The sequence below is a fragment of the Clavelina lepadiformis genome, chromosome 9, assembly GCF_947623445.1.
Source record: "Clavelina lepadiformis chromosome 9, kaClaLepa1.1, whole genome shotgun sequence".
Lineage (NCBI taxonomy): Eukaryota > Metazoa > Chordata > Ascidiacea > Aplousobranchia > Clavelinidae > Clavelina > Clavelina lepadiformis.
Window position 1 is genome coordinate 4,263,433 of NC_135248.1, and position 17,566 is coordinate 4,280,998.

Genomic DNA, 17,566 nt, shown 5'->3' on the forward strand with positions numbered 1-17,566 from the left:
CATTTCTAGCCAATGTAAAAAATTGATAACCATTGGCAAAATAGCACCTTTACTTGTGCGCATACATTCTGGAGGAAATTTTCAGCAAAATTCCGTATTATCGGATTTTGCCTCTGATACAAAAGAAAAGTTATTTTACACGCGTAGCACAATCCAATAGTATTACGTAATAAACAATGACGTTATACTTTACTTAATCAGCATAAATGTTTTACAAAAACAAAACGCTATGAAGGAATATGTGCTTTAATAAACTACTTATACGCAGTGGCACATGAATGCGTTCATTTTTAAATCCAAATATGGTTTAATGTAGTCCTATAATTTGTATTCATTACTTTTTCATTCTTTGCGTGCAAAGAATTGTGTCGCACAGTCGGTATTTGGTGATAAAGAGTCGGCAAAATATCAAGAGCAATACGAAACGTCATAATCAACAAATATAATAATATAGTATTACACATTACACAAAAAGGCTATACTTTATGTTGCTGTACTGACATGCGGAGCTAGCTTTTGCTTGTGGTAAAGTATGGCCTTCCGAACCAAGCAAGGCAAAAGAAGAATTGTTTACGATGGTATGTAGTAACATGATATTTCGTGTCCAATTAGCTTTTTTGTAAATAACAATAGGATTGATTCAATCGTACTTTAGCAATAGCGGTGGGCGGACCTAAATCAGCGTTATGTCGGAAATAAGACCAGCAGGTAATTGATTTTATGAAAGCAAACCATTGTGCATGTTTTATTTTCTTTAAGAAATTTAATATTTTCTACTAAAATCAATATTTATATAAATTCAATGAATGGGACACGAACGGATTGTAGGCATCCTTGGAAAGATTGCTTACTTTGTAAAATAATCTCACTAGAAAACGGTTTCGTGAAGTCTGACGATAGATTGCGTGTTTGCCAGTTGTCAGTAGTTCAGCTTTCAAAAGTGGCACTTACAGATTTATTAAAATGTTGAGTACGGCTCGTTGATGTGGTTACATTACTTGATGGCTTGTTTGAGCAATAACACCGATGTTTGAAGGGTTCAACGTCATAGGTTAATAATTCATGATTTCTCATTCATTTACGATAAGTTTTATAATTATATGTTCTTCAAGAAATATACAGCTTAATCTGAAAACGCTACCGACGAAATTTGTATAGTTGTTGCAGGAATAGTGGGTTTGTTTGTAAGTGCGTTTCCATTGCCATTGTTGCATTTCATTACGTAATCATGCAATTATGATCGCAGAATAAGTACAAAATTGGCAGGACTTTGCGGGTTTTGTCGTATTTTAGTCTGTGATAAAATACCGAATGTCGGTTTAGTGTTAGTCTATATAGGCCACTTTCAGCGTGGAAGTAACCATAATGTAAATCGACAAAGGACCGTATATTCTCTATAGGTATGTTTAATTAAAAGTATCGTTTGTTTTCGACTTATAACTCGAGAGTAACTTGGAGACAATTCGTGCCGTAAGTTGAAAATGGCGGTTTCACCTTTACGTACCAACTTTCCAGAAACTCCAAAAGACATATTGCCTCAGTTTGATTCGCCGTCAACTGATGTCAAAATGGGTGAAGACTATAGGTGAGTTTTCGCATCCCGTTAAGCATCGTACTTGGTCGCACTGTTTTTCTGCTTAAGAAAATTTACTCTGTGGCCAAAACCATGCCAAGAATGAACAGAGGAAAAAGTAGAGCGCTTTTTCGTTTCACAAAAAAGCGGGTGTAGCGTTTAGATTGGTTAGTCGTATCGTACTGTGTATAGTTACCTTGATTAACGTTTCCTGGCTATTTTGGACTGAGCTTTTGTGTATTGTGGCAATAGAATAAGGGGCTACTTGTACAACCTTCGGGAGCCGAGGTATCCTGTAACAGGGCCAATTGGAAACAGGCACGAGGCAAAAAAATTTCCTATGAAAACTTCTCTTGTTAAAGGTGAGTCTCCCACTGCGGACTATTGTGATGAAACAATGGGTCGTTTGTTGCGAGAAAATGTTGCCTAGTAACCCGATATAATTAGCTTGCGAAAGAAAGAATGGTGTTGTAACAGTTTCAACTTTATTGCAAAGCGGTGCTATTTTTGTCAAATACGCCGCGTGGTTGGTTATGGTGTCAATTGCTGTTTAATAACATTTTTATGTTAGATGTAAAACATTGTCTGTCACTTTGGAGTGAAATTCCAACCAATTGTGAGGCTACTACCTGTCTTCTTAGAGCTAAAGTATGTGTTATCAGTAGGGTAGGAAGCTAAGATCCCGTATGAATAGTGTGCAACACATGAATATAGGTTTATGTTCATGTCCCCTTCGTTTATTTGATTGATTCTATTCTCCTTTCGTTGTATTTGTTTTCTGTAGTTTCATTGGTGAATGTTGAATAAACATGACTAACAAAGTCCAATCACAAACTAATCACTTTCGTTCAAACTGATTCTGACAATCCTTCTTGTTTTCATTGCTTTCAATTAAACTTTTTTGAGTGCTTACCGTACTTGGCCAAATCCATAATAACTAAAATTTCTACAGAAATTTGTTAATCTTTATATGGAAAAGTATTTTGTAAATGCTTTTTGTCTTTCCATTTGTGACTGGAATGGCGCTTCTAGACTAAAGGAAAATTTTTAATAAGAACCTATTTCTTATCTTACTTATAACATCATATGGGTTCGCTTAGGCTTACCGGTGATGCCTCCCTCCACACCGAAGGGTTTTGTACATGGATCTCCAACTATTGGAACTTACACAGAAAAAGACAGAAAAGAAAAAAGATACAATTTAAAATTACTTGAAAAAACGTGAGTGCTTCTGTAAAGCATTCCGATCCTAAACGGTTTGTTAAATGCAAATTCTCCAATAACTTTTCCAGGTCAGCTGATTTACGAAAAATTCAACTACAACAGGATGAACGCCAAAGATTCATGAAGGAGTTTGAGGAGAGGAAAGCACAAGATCACAAAAAGACGGTGAAAGAAAAGGAAGAGGATCTTAAGATGCTCCAGTCTTATAATCCGTTCGGAAAACCTGGATATGGAGCTCCAAGGGTAGGAGTTTGTGTCGAAAAAATATGCTTAGAATCGAGACTAAAGTCCCATACAGTCTGTTTGGTAACGGCTTTTAAAATTTAAAGGGTCACGGAAAAAGAAGCATGGCCATGACAAACGCACTTGGCTCTAAAGACGGTGTGGGACTAGTACGTGTGTCTGCCAAGCCCTTGGATGACAAGTAAGTTAAATGCTTTTCCGCGTAAAAAATTATACCGGCAGATAGTTTCAGATTTTAGCTAGCCAGCCGAACTACTGTTTCAGCATAACCTACAACTGTTTTCTTGATATATTATGGACCAACAGTAGGCTACAAGGGATATGTAAATCTTTTGTTGAATAAACCACGAACTAATACTGTGTAAACAGGCGACCTTTGAAATGGAATTTGTTCCTCTTTGTGTGGCTTCTTATTTCAGTGTTTGCGTTTGCTAACACCTTTTACATGAATAATTCAAAGTTTTATAATGTAAATAAATATAAGCGTCAGACACGTCTTATTCCATGTAATCTGCAAAACGGTGAAAATATTATAATTTATAAGATAAAAACTGTACCACAGTATTCTAAACATGCAAAAACTATAAAAGTTTCTGTACTCTGGTGTTTCCCAAAGTGGAGTGTGGCGTAATTTTGCTTCAGCATGCGACTTCAGTTTTCATACATTAAACTAAAGTATTATCACTTTTATGTAGCTTTGTACTTTCCAGTAAAGTGAAAGTATACAATAACAACAAAATATGCAAATATATTCACCAACAATATGATCGGCGGAAACATTCCTCCCTTTTTATTATTTTGAAAGCACATTACGTTTAACATATTAGGCCTACGCTTTTTTAGTCCACGTTGAAAAAATATTAATTGGGTCGAGTATTTGCATCTAGTGCCGGTGTATGGCGAAGGCTTTCTGAAATACAGCCTATAAGAAACATTCTGAAAATAGTATCAAAATGTGTTGATCTATTTTTTGAGTAATAGTAATACTGCAAACAGGAAAACAAAAGCCAGTGTTTGCAAAGTTTTCGCCCTTCAACAGTGACGTAATTAGAGATAAGTCAATGTTGATAAAACCAAACAAGCACTAGAATCTAGATAACGTTTTGAGCAAGATGTTTGGGCCTGCTGATACATGTTAGGCTACGTGCTTTGCAATCGAACGATGAATTTCTCCATCATGACGAAGCTGTAACTTTGAAATGTCTTTTAAATAAACCACCAAATAGTGAAGACACAAAACTTAATTTGAACTGAACTTGTGAGATAAAGTTTTTTAGTAGCTGAAGCGTTTGACGAAATCGATAGCTCAGAGGCTTCCGATTATTTGATCTGACTATGGGTGTATTGGGTACTTTTTATAATTCTAAGTGGGGCGTTGGGCAAAAAGTTTGGGAAACACTGCTGTACAGGGGTTTTTTGTATCAGGGTTTATCTAATTTGAGACACTTTTGTTATTACAGATCTAATTACCCAGCAAATCCTCTAAAAGTGCAAAGGTATGAAGATGATCGTATGAGGCGCTACAAAGTTGATACAAAAACCGCAGAAAAATACAGGAAGGAACTGGGTTAGCAAAATCAAGTTGAACAATGTGTAAAATAACATTTTAGAAATATCCAACAGAATACGGCGTAGTTAACGTTTAACTTACATTTGCATTTTATACATTATGTAGCCTATATTATAGCCTAACTTATTACTTCCCTGATATATTATGTGCATCCATGCAGACCACGTTTGTTATACAAAGCCACCCAGTATTAGCGATTAACGCTACGTAATTACTGCTGATAAGTAATCGTTATTTTTTGCCCCTACGACGTGAAAGGGAAAAAAGTAATTTTGATTTGCAAATGCAGTAATTTGCGGTTCAAAATTTTTTTCTTAAAGAATCCCACAGTAACAAACTCATGAATGATGCAAGAAGACAGTTTTAAGCCCTTAATTTTACAGTGTATTAACATTCCATTTCCTTCTCGCCTTACGTTTCAGATGCTCTAGTTGATGTAAAGCAGCACAATAAGAAGATCATTCGGGACTTGGACAAGAAACGAGAAGACGGCATGACAGGATATGATCCATTTGGAAAACCTGGTGCTGGCGCACCTAACCGTGACGAGCAAGGTTAAAATCAGTTCAAATTTTTTTACAAACTTATAGTATAAAATTTGTCATAAAGCAACTAAATTGCAGGTATAAGCTTAAGATACAAGTTAGCATCATTATACCAGTGAGGAACCTTGTATAGTAATTTTTAAGATTAATGTGAGCTTGCAGACAAGACTAGAGCGAGGTTTCGTGACTTTGTCTTTGAAAATAGACACACATGTAGGAAGTATAGCTAGGCCATTAGGCTATCTATAACTATACAAAAAGCAAAAGCATGATAGTCTCGCCTACAAATCGCTAAGCTGTTCCAGGTAGGCCAGCCACACGTCGGTCTATGAGTCTGTCGTACGTCAACGATCCAATTGATGCCAGGCACATTGTAGAACAAAGAAAAAGGTTACTGAAACAGACGAAGCGTTTTAGAGATCTGATCACGAATGATGACCAAGGTGCTGAATAATTCCTAAGCAAAAAAAAATTTAAAAAATCGTCCTTTATGATTCTCATAAATAGGCTACGTACAGTTTCATTTTTGTTTCTGGTTTGTTATTTAGCCTAAATACTGACCACGCTTAATAATTAGTTACTACCTGGAGGCATAACTATACTCAATATTGTACAGGCAATATCCGAATGTCCAGGAAGCATCATTTCACGTCACCGCAAAAATTCACAGCTGATGAAACGGACAACGCAAAAAATCCCTGGTTAAAATTAGGTAAACTAGAATCAAATAGAGAACGCCGCTAAGTATCGGTGACGAGACAAGTTTAAACACCAGTCAAGATAAACGTATTGTGCAAACGTTCGTAACATTTTGCTTCAACGTTTATGAAAAATAGCTTCGACTATAATTAGGCCTATTAAGAAAACTTTTTTCAAGGCCAACCTCCTAAAAGAGAAGGATATCGCTTCCCAAGGGCGGGTGATCACGGTATTCACGAGTTTATTGAACCTAACAGCGACGAGGTATATTGTTATTATCATCACCAACTGCGATCCATAACTACCTTATGGTCTTATACAAATTTACCTTTGTAACTAATTATATCATTGTATTATTGATTGATTATGTGAATGTATTTGCATTTACATACAGCCTATAGTCCTATACGGATATTTAGTCTGTCGTATTCACATCAACAACGCCTGACTTCTTAACTACTGTATACTGCAACTTTTTTCGATATATTCCAACCGAATGTTTTCCACCTCGGTGTAGAGCGAGATATTTCTCCGACGTCACGTGGGTGGGGGAGGAGAGCCGCTGGTGAACAGCCAAGGCGAGAAGAGAACAAAGAGAGTCGGACTTCTCACCACTATCCACGGAGCACGGAGGACAGGTAGATCAGTCACATGGCACTCATTATGCCATCTTTCCTGTCCTCTTTTTTATTAATATCACTTACTAAAACGAAATAGTGGTTTCATTTACAATTTTCTTGGGCAATGAAGTTAGCTTTAACTCATAATTAGGGCTTAATTCTTTCATAACCCTCTTTTGAACAGAAAACGTCACTAAAGTCGCAACTCCGGAGGAAATTCGAAAGCGGCCGGATCGAATCAGTCCGTGGGGGAGACCGGGAGCTGGGGCGCCGCTGAAGAACAGTCAAGGAGAAATCGTTAAAAATACCAAAGGAAGAATCCAACATGAATCCTTGGTAGTGTTGGCGTAAAGTTTTCAAATTGTTGCCGTTGCATGCATTTAATGACATCGTGCTGCAGATGTAATTACCCCTGTAATTACTCTACAGTTTTTTTAACGGCTAACGGTAACATTTTATTCAGACTCCACAAGGCTGCACTTATTGGTGCCGACTGTTCAGTGTCCACATATGGGGACACTTTTGTTAGCTTTAAAACACACGTTCGCGTACGCACATGAAATCGTTAGCGTTCTATTCCTTGCAGTGCTTTCATGTAAATAAACATTGCGCAATTTTTCACACAGGGTTATTCGAAGACGGAAGAGGAAACTATGGAGAGGGCGAAGAGGCTTTATCGAGATGAGCTGATGGATGGGATCAACCGGCAGCGCAACATTCGAGACGAGGAGAAGAATTATTTAAGATTACCGGTGAAAATACTTGATTGTGATATTGAGTTTGATAGCGTATTGGTTAACTTTATTACATTTTGAATAAGTAATTTTCATTTATGGTATATATTTGACATTTGTATCGTTATAGATTTTAGAGACTAAAATTGACCGAAATGACTAAACTAGTAGACTATTAACTTCTATCAACTATCAAGTGATGACTGTGATTAATAATTTTGTGCTAATTTTGTTATACTTACATTCTTTTTTAAGCCTGGAGATGTCCCATCGTGGTTTAGTAAAGGCAAAGTCGGTCGGCCGCAACGGGATCCCATCACTGGCATAATCGTCCCTCAGAAACGAATGATGTCTGATGTAACCGCTCAGGTTTGTACGCACTGACCCTTGCAGATAGTACACTTCCTTCCTCACGATTACGTGTGACTGTTGTAGGACTTTAAGTTTAACTCAGTTACTTTCCTATATAACTAAGACACAATCTCTTTTACGTGGATTTGAACAAAAGCTGTCATTTGTAGATAAAATCAACTTTGCATTTTATCAAGCTGCAAAATTACAACCCTAAACTTTTTGAAAGCTAACGCCACCCGTAACATGTCTCGGTCACCTTAAAGCCAATTGGCTCACGCTTTACCGTAAGTCATTAGTGACTGCTAGGAACTGATCACCTTGTGATTCAAAGCTTTGCGCTTCGACAACGCTCTGCTCTGCGTAAGTTCCTGCGGGAAATTACGAGAGGTGACAAGTTTCATCACATTAAATCCTTTTTAAGACAGAGTTGGAAACTCTCAGCCATATCACATATACAATAAAAAAAAAAGTAAATAAGACGAGAAATGATAGAAATAAGAAATAATGTCATGCTTTTGTCCCAACCAAAATTTACTGACATCGGTTGCTTTTTCAGAAATTTAATTCGGATCGGCCTAGGGATGTTGAAAAGTATTACCAAGATCTGCAAAAGATGGCAGAAGAAAGATATCAAAAGAAAATGGAGGAACGCAAGAGAGTTATCCAGCAAGAGATGAAGGTAAATTTTTCATCATATACTTGAAAATAAAATTTATTTTGAGCATATCTTAATGAAAATTTGCAAAACTTCAATCTTACCTCAGCACGCGGAAGCAGCCAACGCTTTCTTCCATCGGCCTGGACATGGCGCACCACACGAAAAAGGCACAGTTCGCAGAAAATTTAGCAACAACGCTATTACGGCGCAGTTTCAGGCTAGTATATAGTTATGCGCAGGATATGCAGGAGTGTTTATAAATTAAACAGTCTTAATGTTGGTGCGATTGAAAGGGATATTAGCCTACTCATAAAAGGCAGTTGTTTATACATAGTTACATACCAGAGTTTTAAAGTTCGGCTGCAGTCACAACTTATTTTTATCGGCAGTAAATGGTCCGTTCATGCAGTGATGCAGTGTTATTAGTCTATGAATAACAGGGATGTTGTATATTCCGGTGTAAAAACACACTTAACAAAGCGTTAACCTAAATTTGTCCTAAGTGGTTGACTGAAGTATATTTCGTATACTTCATATGCATATTTCATATAATTCTTTAGCATGGCACCCGTGTTCCACTCGTCCCAGGACCGGCAACTTTGGATTCTGTGTTAAACTTAACTAGACGAGAGCAGGTTAAAGCCGTTCCCGCTAATCCCGGGTCATTGAACAAACCCAAACGAAAGAAAGAAACAGTCGACAGTGCAAAGGCAACTGTATCAAATAAACGCTTGTCCGAGCCTGTATCTCCTGAAAATCTTTCTTCGAAATGCCGGCACCAATTGACTGATATTAGAAAATCCAACAACGTGTTTTCAAATAGTCCAGGTATGTATCTGACCCTAACAGAACAGAGTTTTCGTCTTCTAATCTGCCATACTTTCATTCCCTAGCCATTTGACTACACAATAGACGTATATTTATTATTCTCAACAAAATGTTGAGCAAAAGTATAAATATTTTGGCAGTAATTTATGAGACAGGGACGCTAGACAATTATATATCTACAGCAGAAAGTTAGGGACAAAGTTTTGATGAGATTTTCTTGCAGAAAGAAACAAGCAGCGTCAAGGTAGCACAGTAAATAACGCAAAGATTGAGGTATATTTACATCCATTTTATTTAAAAAATATCAATATCAATGTTGGGGCACATTAAAAAAAGCATTTTCAGTCTTAACCAACAAAATATTTTGATTGATTAAGAAACGTTGCTCATAAACTGTTGTAGCCTAAAGCAGTGATTCCAAACCGCTGTTTCACGCCACACAAGTGTGCTATGGTAAAAGTGGCGGCGCCAAGGTGGGAGGGGCCGAAGCTAGGCCGTGCTGTTATTATTCTCTGAACTCCCAACCGAGTTGAACATCAATCGACCTAGTTTATTGATTCCTTCACGCTCAAATCTGTCAACCTGTTTGAATTTAAGTGATATTTTTACCACGTTCCCATAGGTGCTTATACGACCATATAGTGTGGCGCTATTTGTAGCAAAGCTTATCTTTAGCTCCCTGTCGGCGGCTTTTGTGACTAACCAGAAATGTTTTTCAGCCTTTCCCATACGCGGTGATGGCTCCTTGGGCTGTCGATGCATGAAACCGAAGCACTGGGGCGTAACGAAGCACAACTAAGCATGAATAACCAGCATCACAAGGCATTTTGTACAACGTCGTTTTATTATAGTTTGCTGCTTCGGCTATATCATCCGTTATCAAGTTGTTATACATCTGAACGTTATACACGCGATTTCGCATGACCGTTTTGGCACTTATTACGTAACTATGTTTCCCATAAAAACTTCTAAGTTTTTTTTAATAAATCAAAATTTGATCGTAATACACGCTGTTGTTTGCTTCATACGATAAGTAGCCTAGACAAAGTATAACCAACATTTGGTCTAACGTTTTATACAACTAAATGAAATTATAAAAAGAAATACTTGCCCGCCAAATAAACTACCAAAGTTCTCGTTTTGTTGGGTTGAATTTGCCAAGAGTAGCCGCTGTTTTGGCAAGTTCTTTGGTGTCTTCGAATTAGGGATGTGCTGCGAGGAAGATTATATGAAGGTTGAATATTATGAAGGTTGACACGAACGAATCCCGAATCTATTCGTATTAGAACCAAACAATAAAATTTCATCCAAAAGTTGTCAAGTCTTGCTTGTAAAATGACGTAATCGATAAACAAGTCGCTTTCTTTCGAAAAATAGTGTTTAAAAAACGATTGAAAAAGCAAAATCGTTAGGAAAACGACCTTCATTGTAAGTACTGCTGACTCTAGTTCAGTTTTGTGGGGAAACTAGATCATCATTTTTAACAAAAGTCTGTAAATTTATAAGTAATATTGTATTCGGGTTCGCCATGGTTGATATTCGTGTTTCCCCGAATCTTCCATGAAGGCGTTATTCGGCGAATCTATTCGGGTTTGGGTTCGTATCGGCCCATCCCTACTTCGAATTGATGACCTAAGAAGTCGTGAGCAATCATCTCAGCCAAGTGCAATTACCGGTACCGTACATTTCTCTTCTATAGCTATTGATGTTGAGTAGTGTAGGCCTGCTTGGTAAGTTGGAGTTTATTTGTTACTTTTTAACTTTAAAAGGCTCACACCGTAGTTTACATTTCATGGATACCGTAACATACACACTCGATAACACAAAAGATAATTTATTCCAAATTTCAATGTATTTTTGTTTTCCATCCCTTATTACATTACTTCAACGTAAATGTATAAGCTACAGAAATATTTATGACATAGCGAGAACGTCATTATACCTATGTGGACCAAAGCTTATAAAAACATAATCTTTATCTTATTCTACAAAACGTTTTTGAAATCAGGCCTCCGTTTGGGATCAGCAAAATCTTCCAAAAAAACGCAGGATTCCTATAATGCAACATAAACTTGTTGCAACATATCTTAATCCTCTGTGAGCGTGATGTTCATGACGTTTCAACTTTGCATGATTGTGAGCGCTTGTTATATTCAGCTCTGTTTGGACTGGTCTAAAATTGCTTCACTTTGAGTTATTGATAGAAAATATTAGAGCACTCAAATACCCAGTAGGTGGCGTTGTGTTACATCTTTGCTATAGGGTTATAAGTTATAAGACAGAAAAAAGTTTAACGCTTTGACAATTATAATAATCTATAAGGTCGCATATAACGTCAGTTGCTATTTGCCATAATCGCATGAAATATTATGTAAGTTGTAAATAGGATTAGAAGCTTTATTTGGAGACCTTATTAAGATAACAGCTCTCGTGAATATTGTATGAAATGTATAGGCTACTTGTTATAGTAAACATCAGCATCAACCTTATACATCAGCACCACAAAGTACACTACGACTAAGTAATTTTGCAGCATAACCTGGACCTATATATACGTTTTAGCACCAGTTACTACGTGTCTGGCATTAATCGTATAGATAAGCAACATCTTGAAAATTAGAATACTTCTGTTTACTTTAACTTGGCAACTGTTAACAACCTGGATACTACACCTTACATTTACAACAATACAATATATTATATGAGTCCCTATGAATTAATCCAGTTGTCCAGATAATCCATGCAAGCCAAAAGCCTTGAGCCAGAGCCGATGCAAACATTTTTGTTCCTTAAGTTTCCAGCAGTAACTGAACACATTCTCACGTTTGCAATTAAAATATTTGCATCTACTCTGCTTTTGCTTCAAATTACTCGCACTGTTCAACGTTTTTCCTTTAAATTCAATCTAAATAAACGACATAATTGCTGTGATTTCTTCAAATTTATGGAAATATTTGCTCCACAACAATATTCAGAAACATCGATATTATATTGATAAATGCTAATTTTCGCAATGCAATTTTTTGGATAATGGAATTATTTTGGTATTGATGTATGCTTAGCCACAAGTGCTTGGTCCGATTGGCGTAATTACGGTCCTGGTGTATGTCAACACGTTTTATGATCATAAATGCCAGTTTATTAACTTGGATGCAACGATTACAACTACGTCAATGGTAATAAAGTGTGCGGAAATCGTACGAGTGTTTAATCATCCTTTTGCGAGTGGCTGAAAAACAAATCGCTAAACATTGCAAGTGCGTGCGATTTACAATCCATCTGCATTACAACCCACTTGTAAACAATAAGCTGCGGTCTTGAAAGTGCAGATAGCGAAAAGCCACCAACGTCCATGGTGAATGATGCCATATCCAAAATGCGATTTAGTCTCTCGTTTATTTTATACCTGGTTGAACACTGACAACACTTCATAAATTTCATTGGACATATCAGTTCCAAACGTAAAAAGGGAGAAAAGAGATTTTTTATTTTAACGCTATGAAAAGGTCCAAGTTAGCTTCGACTCGTTACAATGAACGCATTAACCGTGGTAAGGGTTAAAGTTCTTTATATTTATTGTGGTGCAGTCGAGATCAACCGTTATTTCGACATAGTCTGCAATCTGTCACAGTGTGTCGCCACGCCACAACGGAATAAAGATTAACTAGTTTTATTTGGTTCATAACAAAAGACTAACTAAAGTATTGTGCTGAAAAAAAAACATCAGCCTTTTCCTTACACCAATGTTTCTCAACCAGGGTGCTACACCAAGGGGTCGGCAGCGTAATCGTTTAAATTGAAACAGAAAACCAATTTTGTTTTAAAAGATCCGAAATAGACCTTTTACACATTACCGGTACCTAAGTTATATTAAACAATGCAAAAACTAAAACTGATAAGCAATTTAGGATGTAGCGGAATTTTTTTACTGAAGACTGCAACTGAACCACAGCTTTACGCAATGACGGTCCCCTGGGCTGTCGATGCATGAAACCGAAGCACTGGGGCGTAACGAAGCACAACTGAGCATGAATAACCAGCATCACAAGGCATTTTGCACAACGTCGTTTTATTATAATTTGTTGCTTCTGCAATCTCAACAATCGTCACATTGTTACACTGCAGCTGAACATTATGCAATTTCACAATCGTGTTTACAATTGCGTAACTATGTTTCCTATGCTTTTAACTATTCATATTAAAATAAAGCTTTACCACAATGCTCGCTGTTTTTAGTCACAATTACAATAGAATACGCAAACTATAGACAAGATTTGGTTTAGAATTATATACGACTGCATAGAATTATAAATCGAAATGTTTATCGGCCAAGAAACTACCGAGGCTCTCGTTTTCTATGTTGAATCTGCTGAGTGTAGCCTCCATATTGGCAAGTTCTTTGGTGTCTTCGAGTTGATGGCCCAAGAAGTCGTGAGCAATCATCTCTGCCAGCTGCAATTAACGATACATTTAGTTTATCTTTTATTTCCTCCTTGCATACGGCTGTTGAGAAGTGCTATGAGAATCTGAAACATTTTGCTTTGACGTCAATTTGCTGATGAATTAAGTAACTAACCTCCACATATTCGACTTTATCGAACTGAAGATCAGCACTACAAGGATGAAGCTTCAAAGGTTTTGTACTTCCGTTAGCAGTGAACAAGATGGACTAAAAAATTAAAACAGTAGCAGCACTTGAAAAATGAAATTTGAAAACTAGAAAACTAAGAAAATACACAAATATAGCTGCTATAGTTTTTATGAAAGAAACTCGTTTGTTTCAAACTAGGCAAATTGTAAAAATTTTTTACTTGACCCATCAAAAGATCCTTGTTTCCTATTGTCATGTCTACACCCGAGCAATTTGATACTGGTGTCACATTAGATACGTCACTGCAGAAAAGAAGAAAACACATCAACATAAGAAAAGTTTAGACTGAGGATTGTACAAGTATTCTTCAGCTATTCCGCGTTTATCTTTCTATAAACTTGATTTGCATGTTACACACTCACGCCAATAGTTTGGTCAGAGCTTTTGTCACTTCGATCTCCAATTCCTTTGCGCAGGCAAAACCTTGTTTTAAGCTGCCAACTTTAGAGCATTTCCCATTGGTTTTTCTCTGCGAATACAAAACAGTGTAGAAAAGATAGTCCGTATAGTCATGACTCATGAGTCATGACTGAGTATTTTAGTGACACTGGTCGATGATAAAATAATCACAAAGCTATAGATGTTGTTAACCATTTTAAACGTTTAGTTTTATGACATATGCTATTTACTGCAGGTCAACGATCGATTAAACGATGACGCTGCTGAAACTGTCAGACGGCAAACAATTGTGCAATCCGTCTACGAAAGTATGAGTTGCATTAGCAACGCTGTGTAACAGCAATATCCACGTTAATTAAGGGACAAAGAATCCCAGTAATGGCACCACATACAGTAATAGCGTGGGTACAAAGTGCAAGCGATAGCAAATAAAGCAGCAGCGACAAATTGACCAACTGACTGAAAATAACCGCAATAACTTCCGATGTTGCATGTTTATGGTGATGTTATTACTTTTATGATAATTTAGCCTACCTAGGCCAGAATGTGGACCTTTGCGGACATGACTTACTGACTAAGCTATGGAAAACATTATTACATCAGCAATAAGTAAAACGTCCAATGTTTATAGTTAGTTAACGAAAGGGGAATTCTGATTATTATGGTGTTTAAAGTTTTAATCCAACACTTTATTGAGATAACATCAGCAACCAACATTACAATGAAGTCTACGTAAGAATTAGATCACATTCCTAAGGAGTAAGATTAAATGCCTCAGGAATAGCACCAAATCCGTTGATATTTCAATGAAATCAGAATAGACTTGAACCTATTCCAGCAAAACCCGGTTTAATCTTTGGCTTAATTTTTTTGATCCTTAAACTAGCGTTTGCTTTATTGTACTATATCAAATACTACATATAAGGTTCAAAGATGCAGTTTCTTTTTCATTTTTTTTGTAAAATTATTCACAATTTTTACAGAAATAAACGAGCCAAAACCTAACTTATATAAACATAATGGTAAAATGGAGAAAACTTTTTGTGGCATTTAACCTGTATTGGCCTAAGGTAAGATTTCACAACACAACAAACTCTAAAGCTAATAAAAATGACATGCATTTAGCTCACATTGACATTTTGCATTGTTTGATTTGGCAACAACAGACGATCACGCGACATACTTATTGCGTAACACAAAGCTTACTGTGATGCCTTCGATCTTAAATGTTCCACCTCGTTGATTTTGGTAGGTCATGAATTTCTCTGCATGTCCCAATTCCTCGTCAGCTTTTTTTCGGAAGTATTTGGAAACTTTTGGGTAATAAAGGAAATCTTGAAGGAAAAGGTAAGACTAGAAAAACAATTAAAAACGATCATTCACAATAAAGCAGGTTAAGGTTTGTCAAAAAAACAAGAATGCTTTTTCCGATACGAACCGGATATATGTCAACAGTTCAGACCAGAGTGATTTTGTTTCTGTGTGGGCTCAATGGATTAGAGTCTAGCCGCTAGTGGAAAGAGGTTAAGTTAAACCTCTCAACAACAAAGTACAAAATTCAATTATAAACGAATTAAATTAAAATCTAGCTCACTACGGTACGTTTCCATACAATAATTGACAACCAATATGTTCCGAAGTACCGCATTATCTGTGCACTTTTGTGTTCATCAACTCAATTACAAACTTGTGAAGATTATGCATAAATACGAAGTTAGTGCCTTTAATCCGCTACTGCGAGCAGAAAAGCGCACACTGGTTTAAGACCGAACACGGTTTTGTCAAGGTCAACAGGTACAACAACGCGTTAGTCATTGTCGGAGCGCTTCGCTCGTGAAAATGCAAACCTGGTTTGATCAGAGGTCCTGATGAACCGTTCCAATTTCGGGCAACATAAAAAAACTCAAAACACCAAATCAAAATTGTACATCCGTCGAAACTTACACTAAAACAAGCTCGGTAACCGGTGCTCGAGCGATTTTGAATCATCGTCGAGCAAAGACGTCACTTAAGTCGTGCCAAGATTTGACACCATACCATGTCAGGTTTCAAAGAGCTTTATTGTTTACAATGCAATGATGTATAAGTTATAAGTTATAACGTATACGTTAATCTAGTTATGTGGACGAAAAGTAGTAAAAGTAGATTACGCTATAAATCGCGGAGCACAAAACATTATAAGCTTTACAAAAGTGGGTCGACCTTGTAATTAATAATGGCGTACAGCAGAAAAATTTTATTGGAGATTAGTGGGCGAAAGCTGCAATTGTTAAACATTGTTTTCACTGTGTGTTAGTGGGAATTCACGATTATTGCATTCGCCCACAGTAAGCATGCCTGCTACACGTCATCGTCAAACCCATTCAAACAAAATGACCAATGTTCAAAACTATGTACCGGCACTTATTCCATAACAACAGCTTGTATAGAAAAAAATACAACTTTGTATACTCGCATACATCCGATTGTAAAGTTGAAAACTCACCAAATGCAAATACGTGTACTGTCCTTTCAGCTCAACGGCAATTTGATCGTTGATCAGCTCATTCACATTTGCTTCGTAACACTTTAATTTATTCTGCGAACAAAAGCTTGTTTTAGGGACATTTGGCATATCTAAAAACGTTTTATGGGAATCACATTTTAAATTATTGTATTTTTTTGAATGCATTGTGTGGGCCTAATGCTGGTGTAATACAGTATGTAAAATCTCACCAAACAAAAATGATCCACTCAGTTACTAAACCAGTGGTTTTTAAACGTTTTGAAGGTACTGGACCTTGTGAGTTTAATAAAAACATTTATCGAATACTTCGAGAGAATTCAAAAACAATACTGTGTCTTACACACGGCAACAACGGCATGCTTGGCTTGTCTCTGCCAAACCGTTTTGCCCCTGGGGTTCGATCGAATCCAGTTTAATGAGAACCACTGAACTACAGGCAACAAAAATTCTACAACTTTAGGCACGGGGAAAAGTTCAGTACTTTCTGCACATAGCAAATGCATACTTACGCTATGACAATTGGAAGAAGCCATGACAAGAGGAGCAAAACAGACGGCAAGAAAACAGCAGTTAATTAAGACCTTCATTGTGAAGTTCAAGGCTATACGTGTACTAAGTTTCTAAAAAGAAATAGGTTACAACTCAACCAAATCAACTTATAGCAAAATTATCGCACAATAACTCAGTGCTTCTACAGAATACTAGATACCTGCCTTTTCAATGAAACGAAGGCTCAACCTAATGCTTAAAGTATTGCTTAAACCAGTGATTCTAAATCTTTTTAGTGCCAGAGCCAAATTTCAAACCTAAGGTTTGCAAGGAGCCGCATGAAAAACAACAGTCTAATTAAAAAACATTACTTAAGAAAGCAACAACAACTTACAAGAACACGAAAAAATATGCCCATTTGTTTAATGTGAAATTTGACACTGATTTTGACTTTTTACAAGTGAGTCAAAACG

At 36.8% G+C, this 17,566-nt stretch overlaps 2 protein-coding genes across 11 annotated transcripts; one reads left to right on the forward strand and one right to left on the reverse strand.

Annotated features, from left to right (window-relative positions):
• The first annotated feature begins 643 nt into the window (after positions 1-643).
• LOC143471065 (uncharacterized) lies at positions 644-10,052 on the forward strand. 10 transcript variants are annotated; one of them, XM_076969402.1, is made up of 20 exons: positions 657-708; positions 1,516-1,585; positions 1,826-1,935; positions 2,674-2,794; positions 2,866-3,040; positions 3,127-3,221; positions 4,501-4,607; positions 5,033-5,164; positions 5,461-5,598; positions 5,772-5,867; positions 6,033-6,118; positions 6,372-6,492; positions 6,659-6,810; positions 7,101-7,226; positions 7,464-7,577; positions 8,119-8,241; positions 8,327-8,437; positions 8,781-9,048; positions 9,272-9,321; positions 9,768-10,052. In XM_076969402.1, the coding sequence occupies exons 1-20, from the start codon at positions 687-689 to the stop codon at positions 9,810-9,812; spliced, it is 2,262 nt and encodes a 753-aa protein (XP_076825517.1). In that variant the 5' UTR covers positions 657-686; the 3' UTR covers positions 9,813-10,052. The 10 variants fall into 10 exon arrangements, with proteins under 10 accessions (XP_076825521.1, XP_076825517.1, XP_076825522.1 ...); XM_076969403.1 differs by lacking the exon at positions 657-708 and adding an exon at positions 1,215-1,400; XM_076969401.1 differs by lacking the exon at positions 657-708 and having other exon boundaries at positions 1,215-1,585.
• Positions 10,053-13,098: 3,046 nt separating this feature from the next.
• Positions 13,099-17,269, reverse strand: LOC143470140 (ferritin heavy chain B-like). Its single transcript, XM_076968066.1, has 7 exons — positions 17,114-17,269; positions 16,584-16,676; positions 15,305-15,451; positions 14,062-14,168; positions 13,860-13,941; positions 13,625-13,717; positions 13,099-13,500 (listed from the first exon to the last, which is right to left on the reverse strand). Exons 1-7 carry the CDS (start codon positions 17,189-17,191, stop codon positions 13,354-13,356), a joined length of 747 nt encoding a protein of 248 aa, XP_076824181.1. The 5' UTR covers positions 17,192-17,269; the 3' UTR covers positions 13,099-13,353.
• Positions 17,270-17,566: the final 297 nt, after the last annotated feature.

Coding starts and splice junctions, on each gene's coding strand:
- LOC143470140 (XM_076968066.1), bottom strand. CDS start 17,191: ATGAAGGTCTTAATTAACTGCTGTTTTCTTGCCGTCTGTTTTGCTCCT. Junction 16,677..17,113: donor CTTCTTCCAATTGTCATAGC/GTAAGTATGCAT, acceptor TTTTGTTCGCAG/AATAAATTAAAGTGTTACGA. Junction 13,501..13,624: donor ATAAAGTCGAATATGTGGAG/GTTAGTTACTTA, acceptor CGTTAATTGCAG/CTGGCAGAGATGATTGCTCA.
- LOC143471065 (XM_076969401.1), top strand. CDS start 1,482: ATGGCGGTTTCACCTTTACGTACCAACTTTCCAGAAACTCCAAAAGAC. Junction 2,795..2,865: donor TTAAAATTACTTGAAAAAAC/GTGAGTGCTTCT, acceptor TAACTTTTCCAG/GTCAGCTGATTTACGAAAAA. Junction 6,493..6,658: donor CCACGGAGCACGGAGGACAG/GTAGATCAGTCA, acceptor TCTTTTGAACAG/AAAACGTCACTAAAGTCGCA.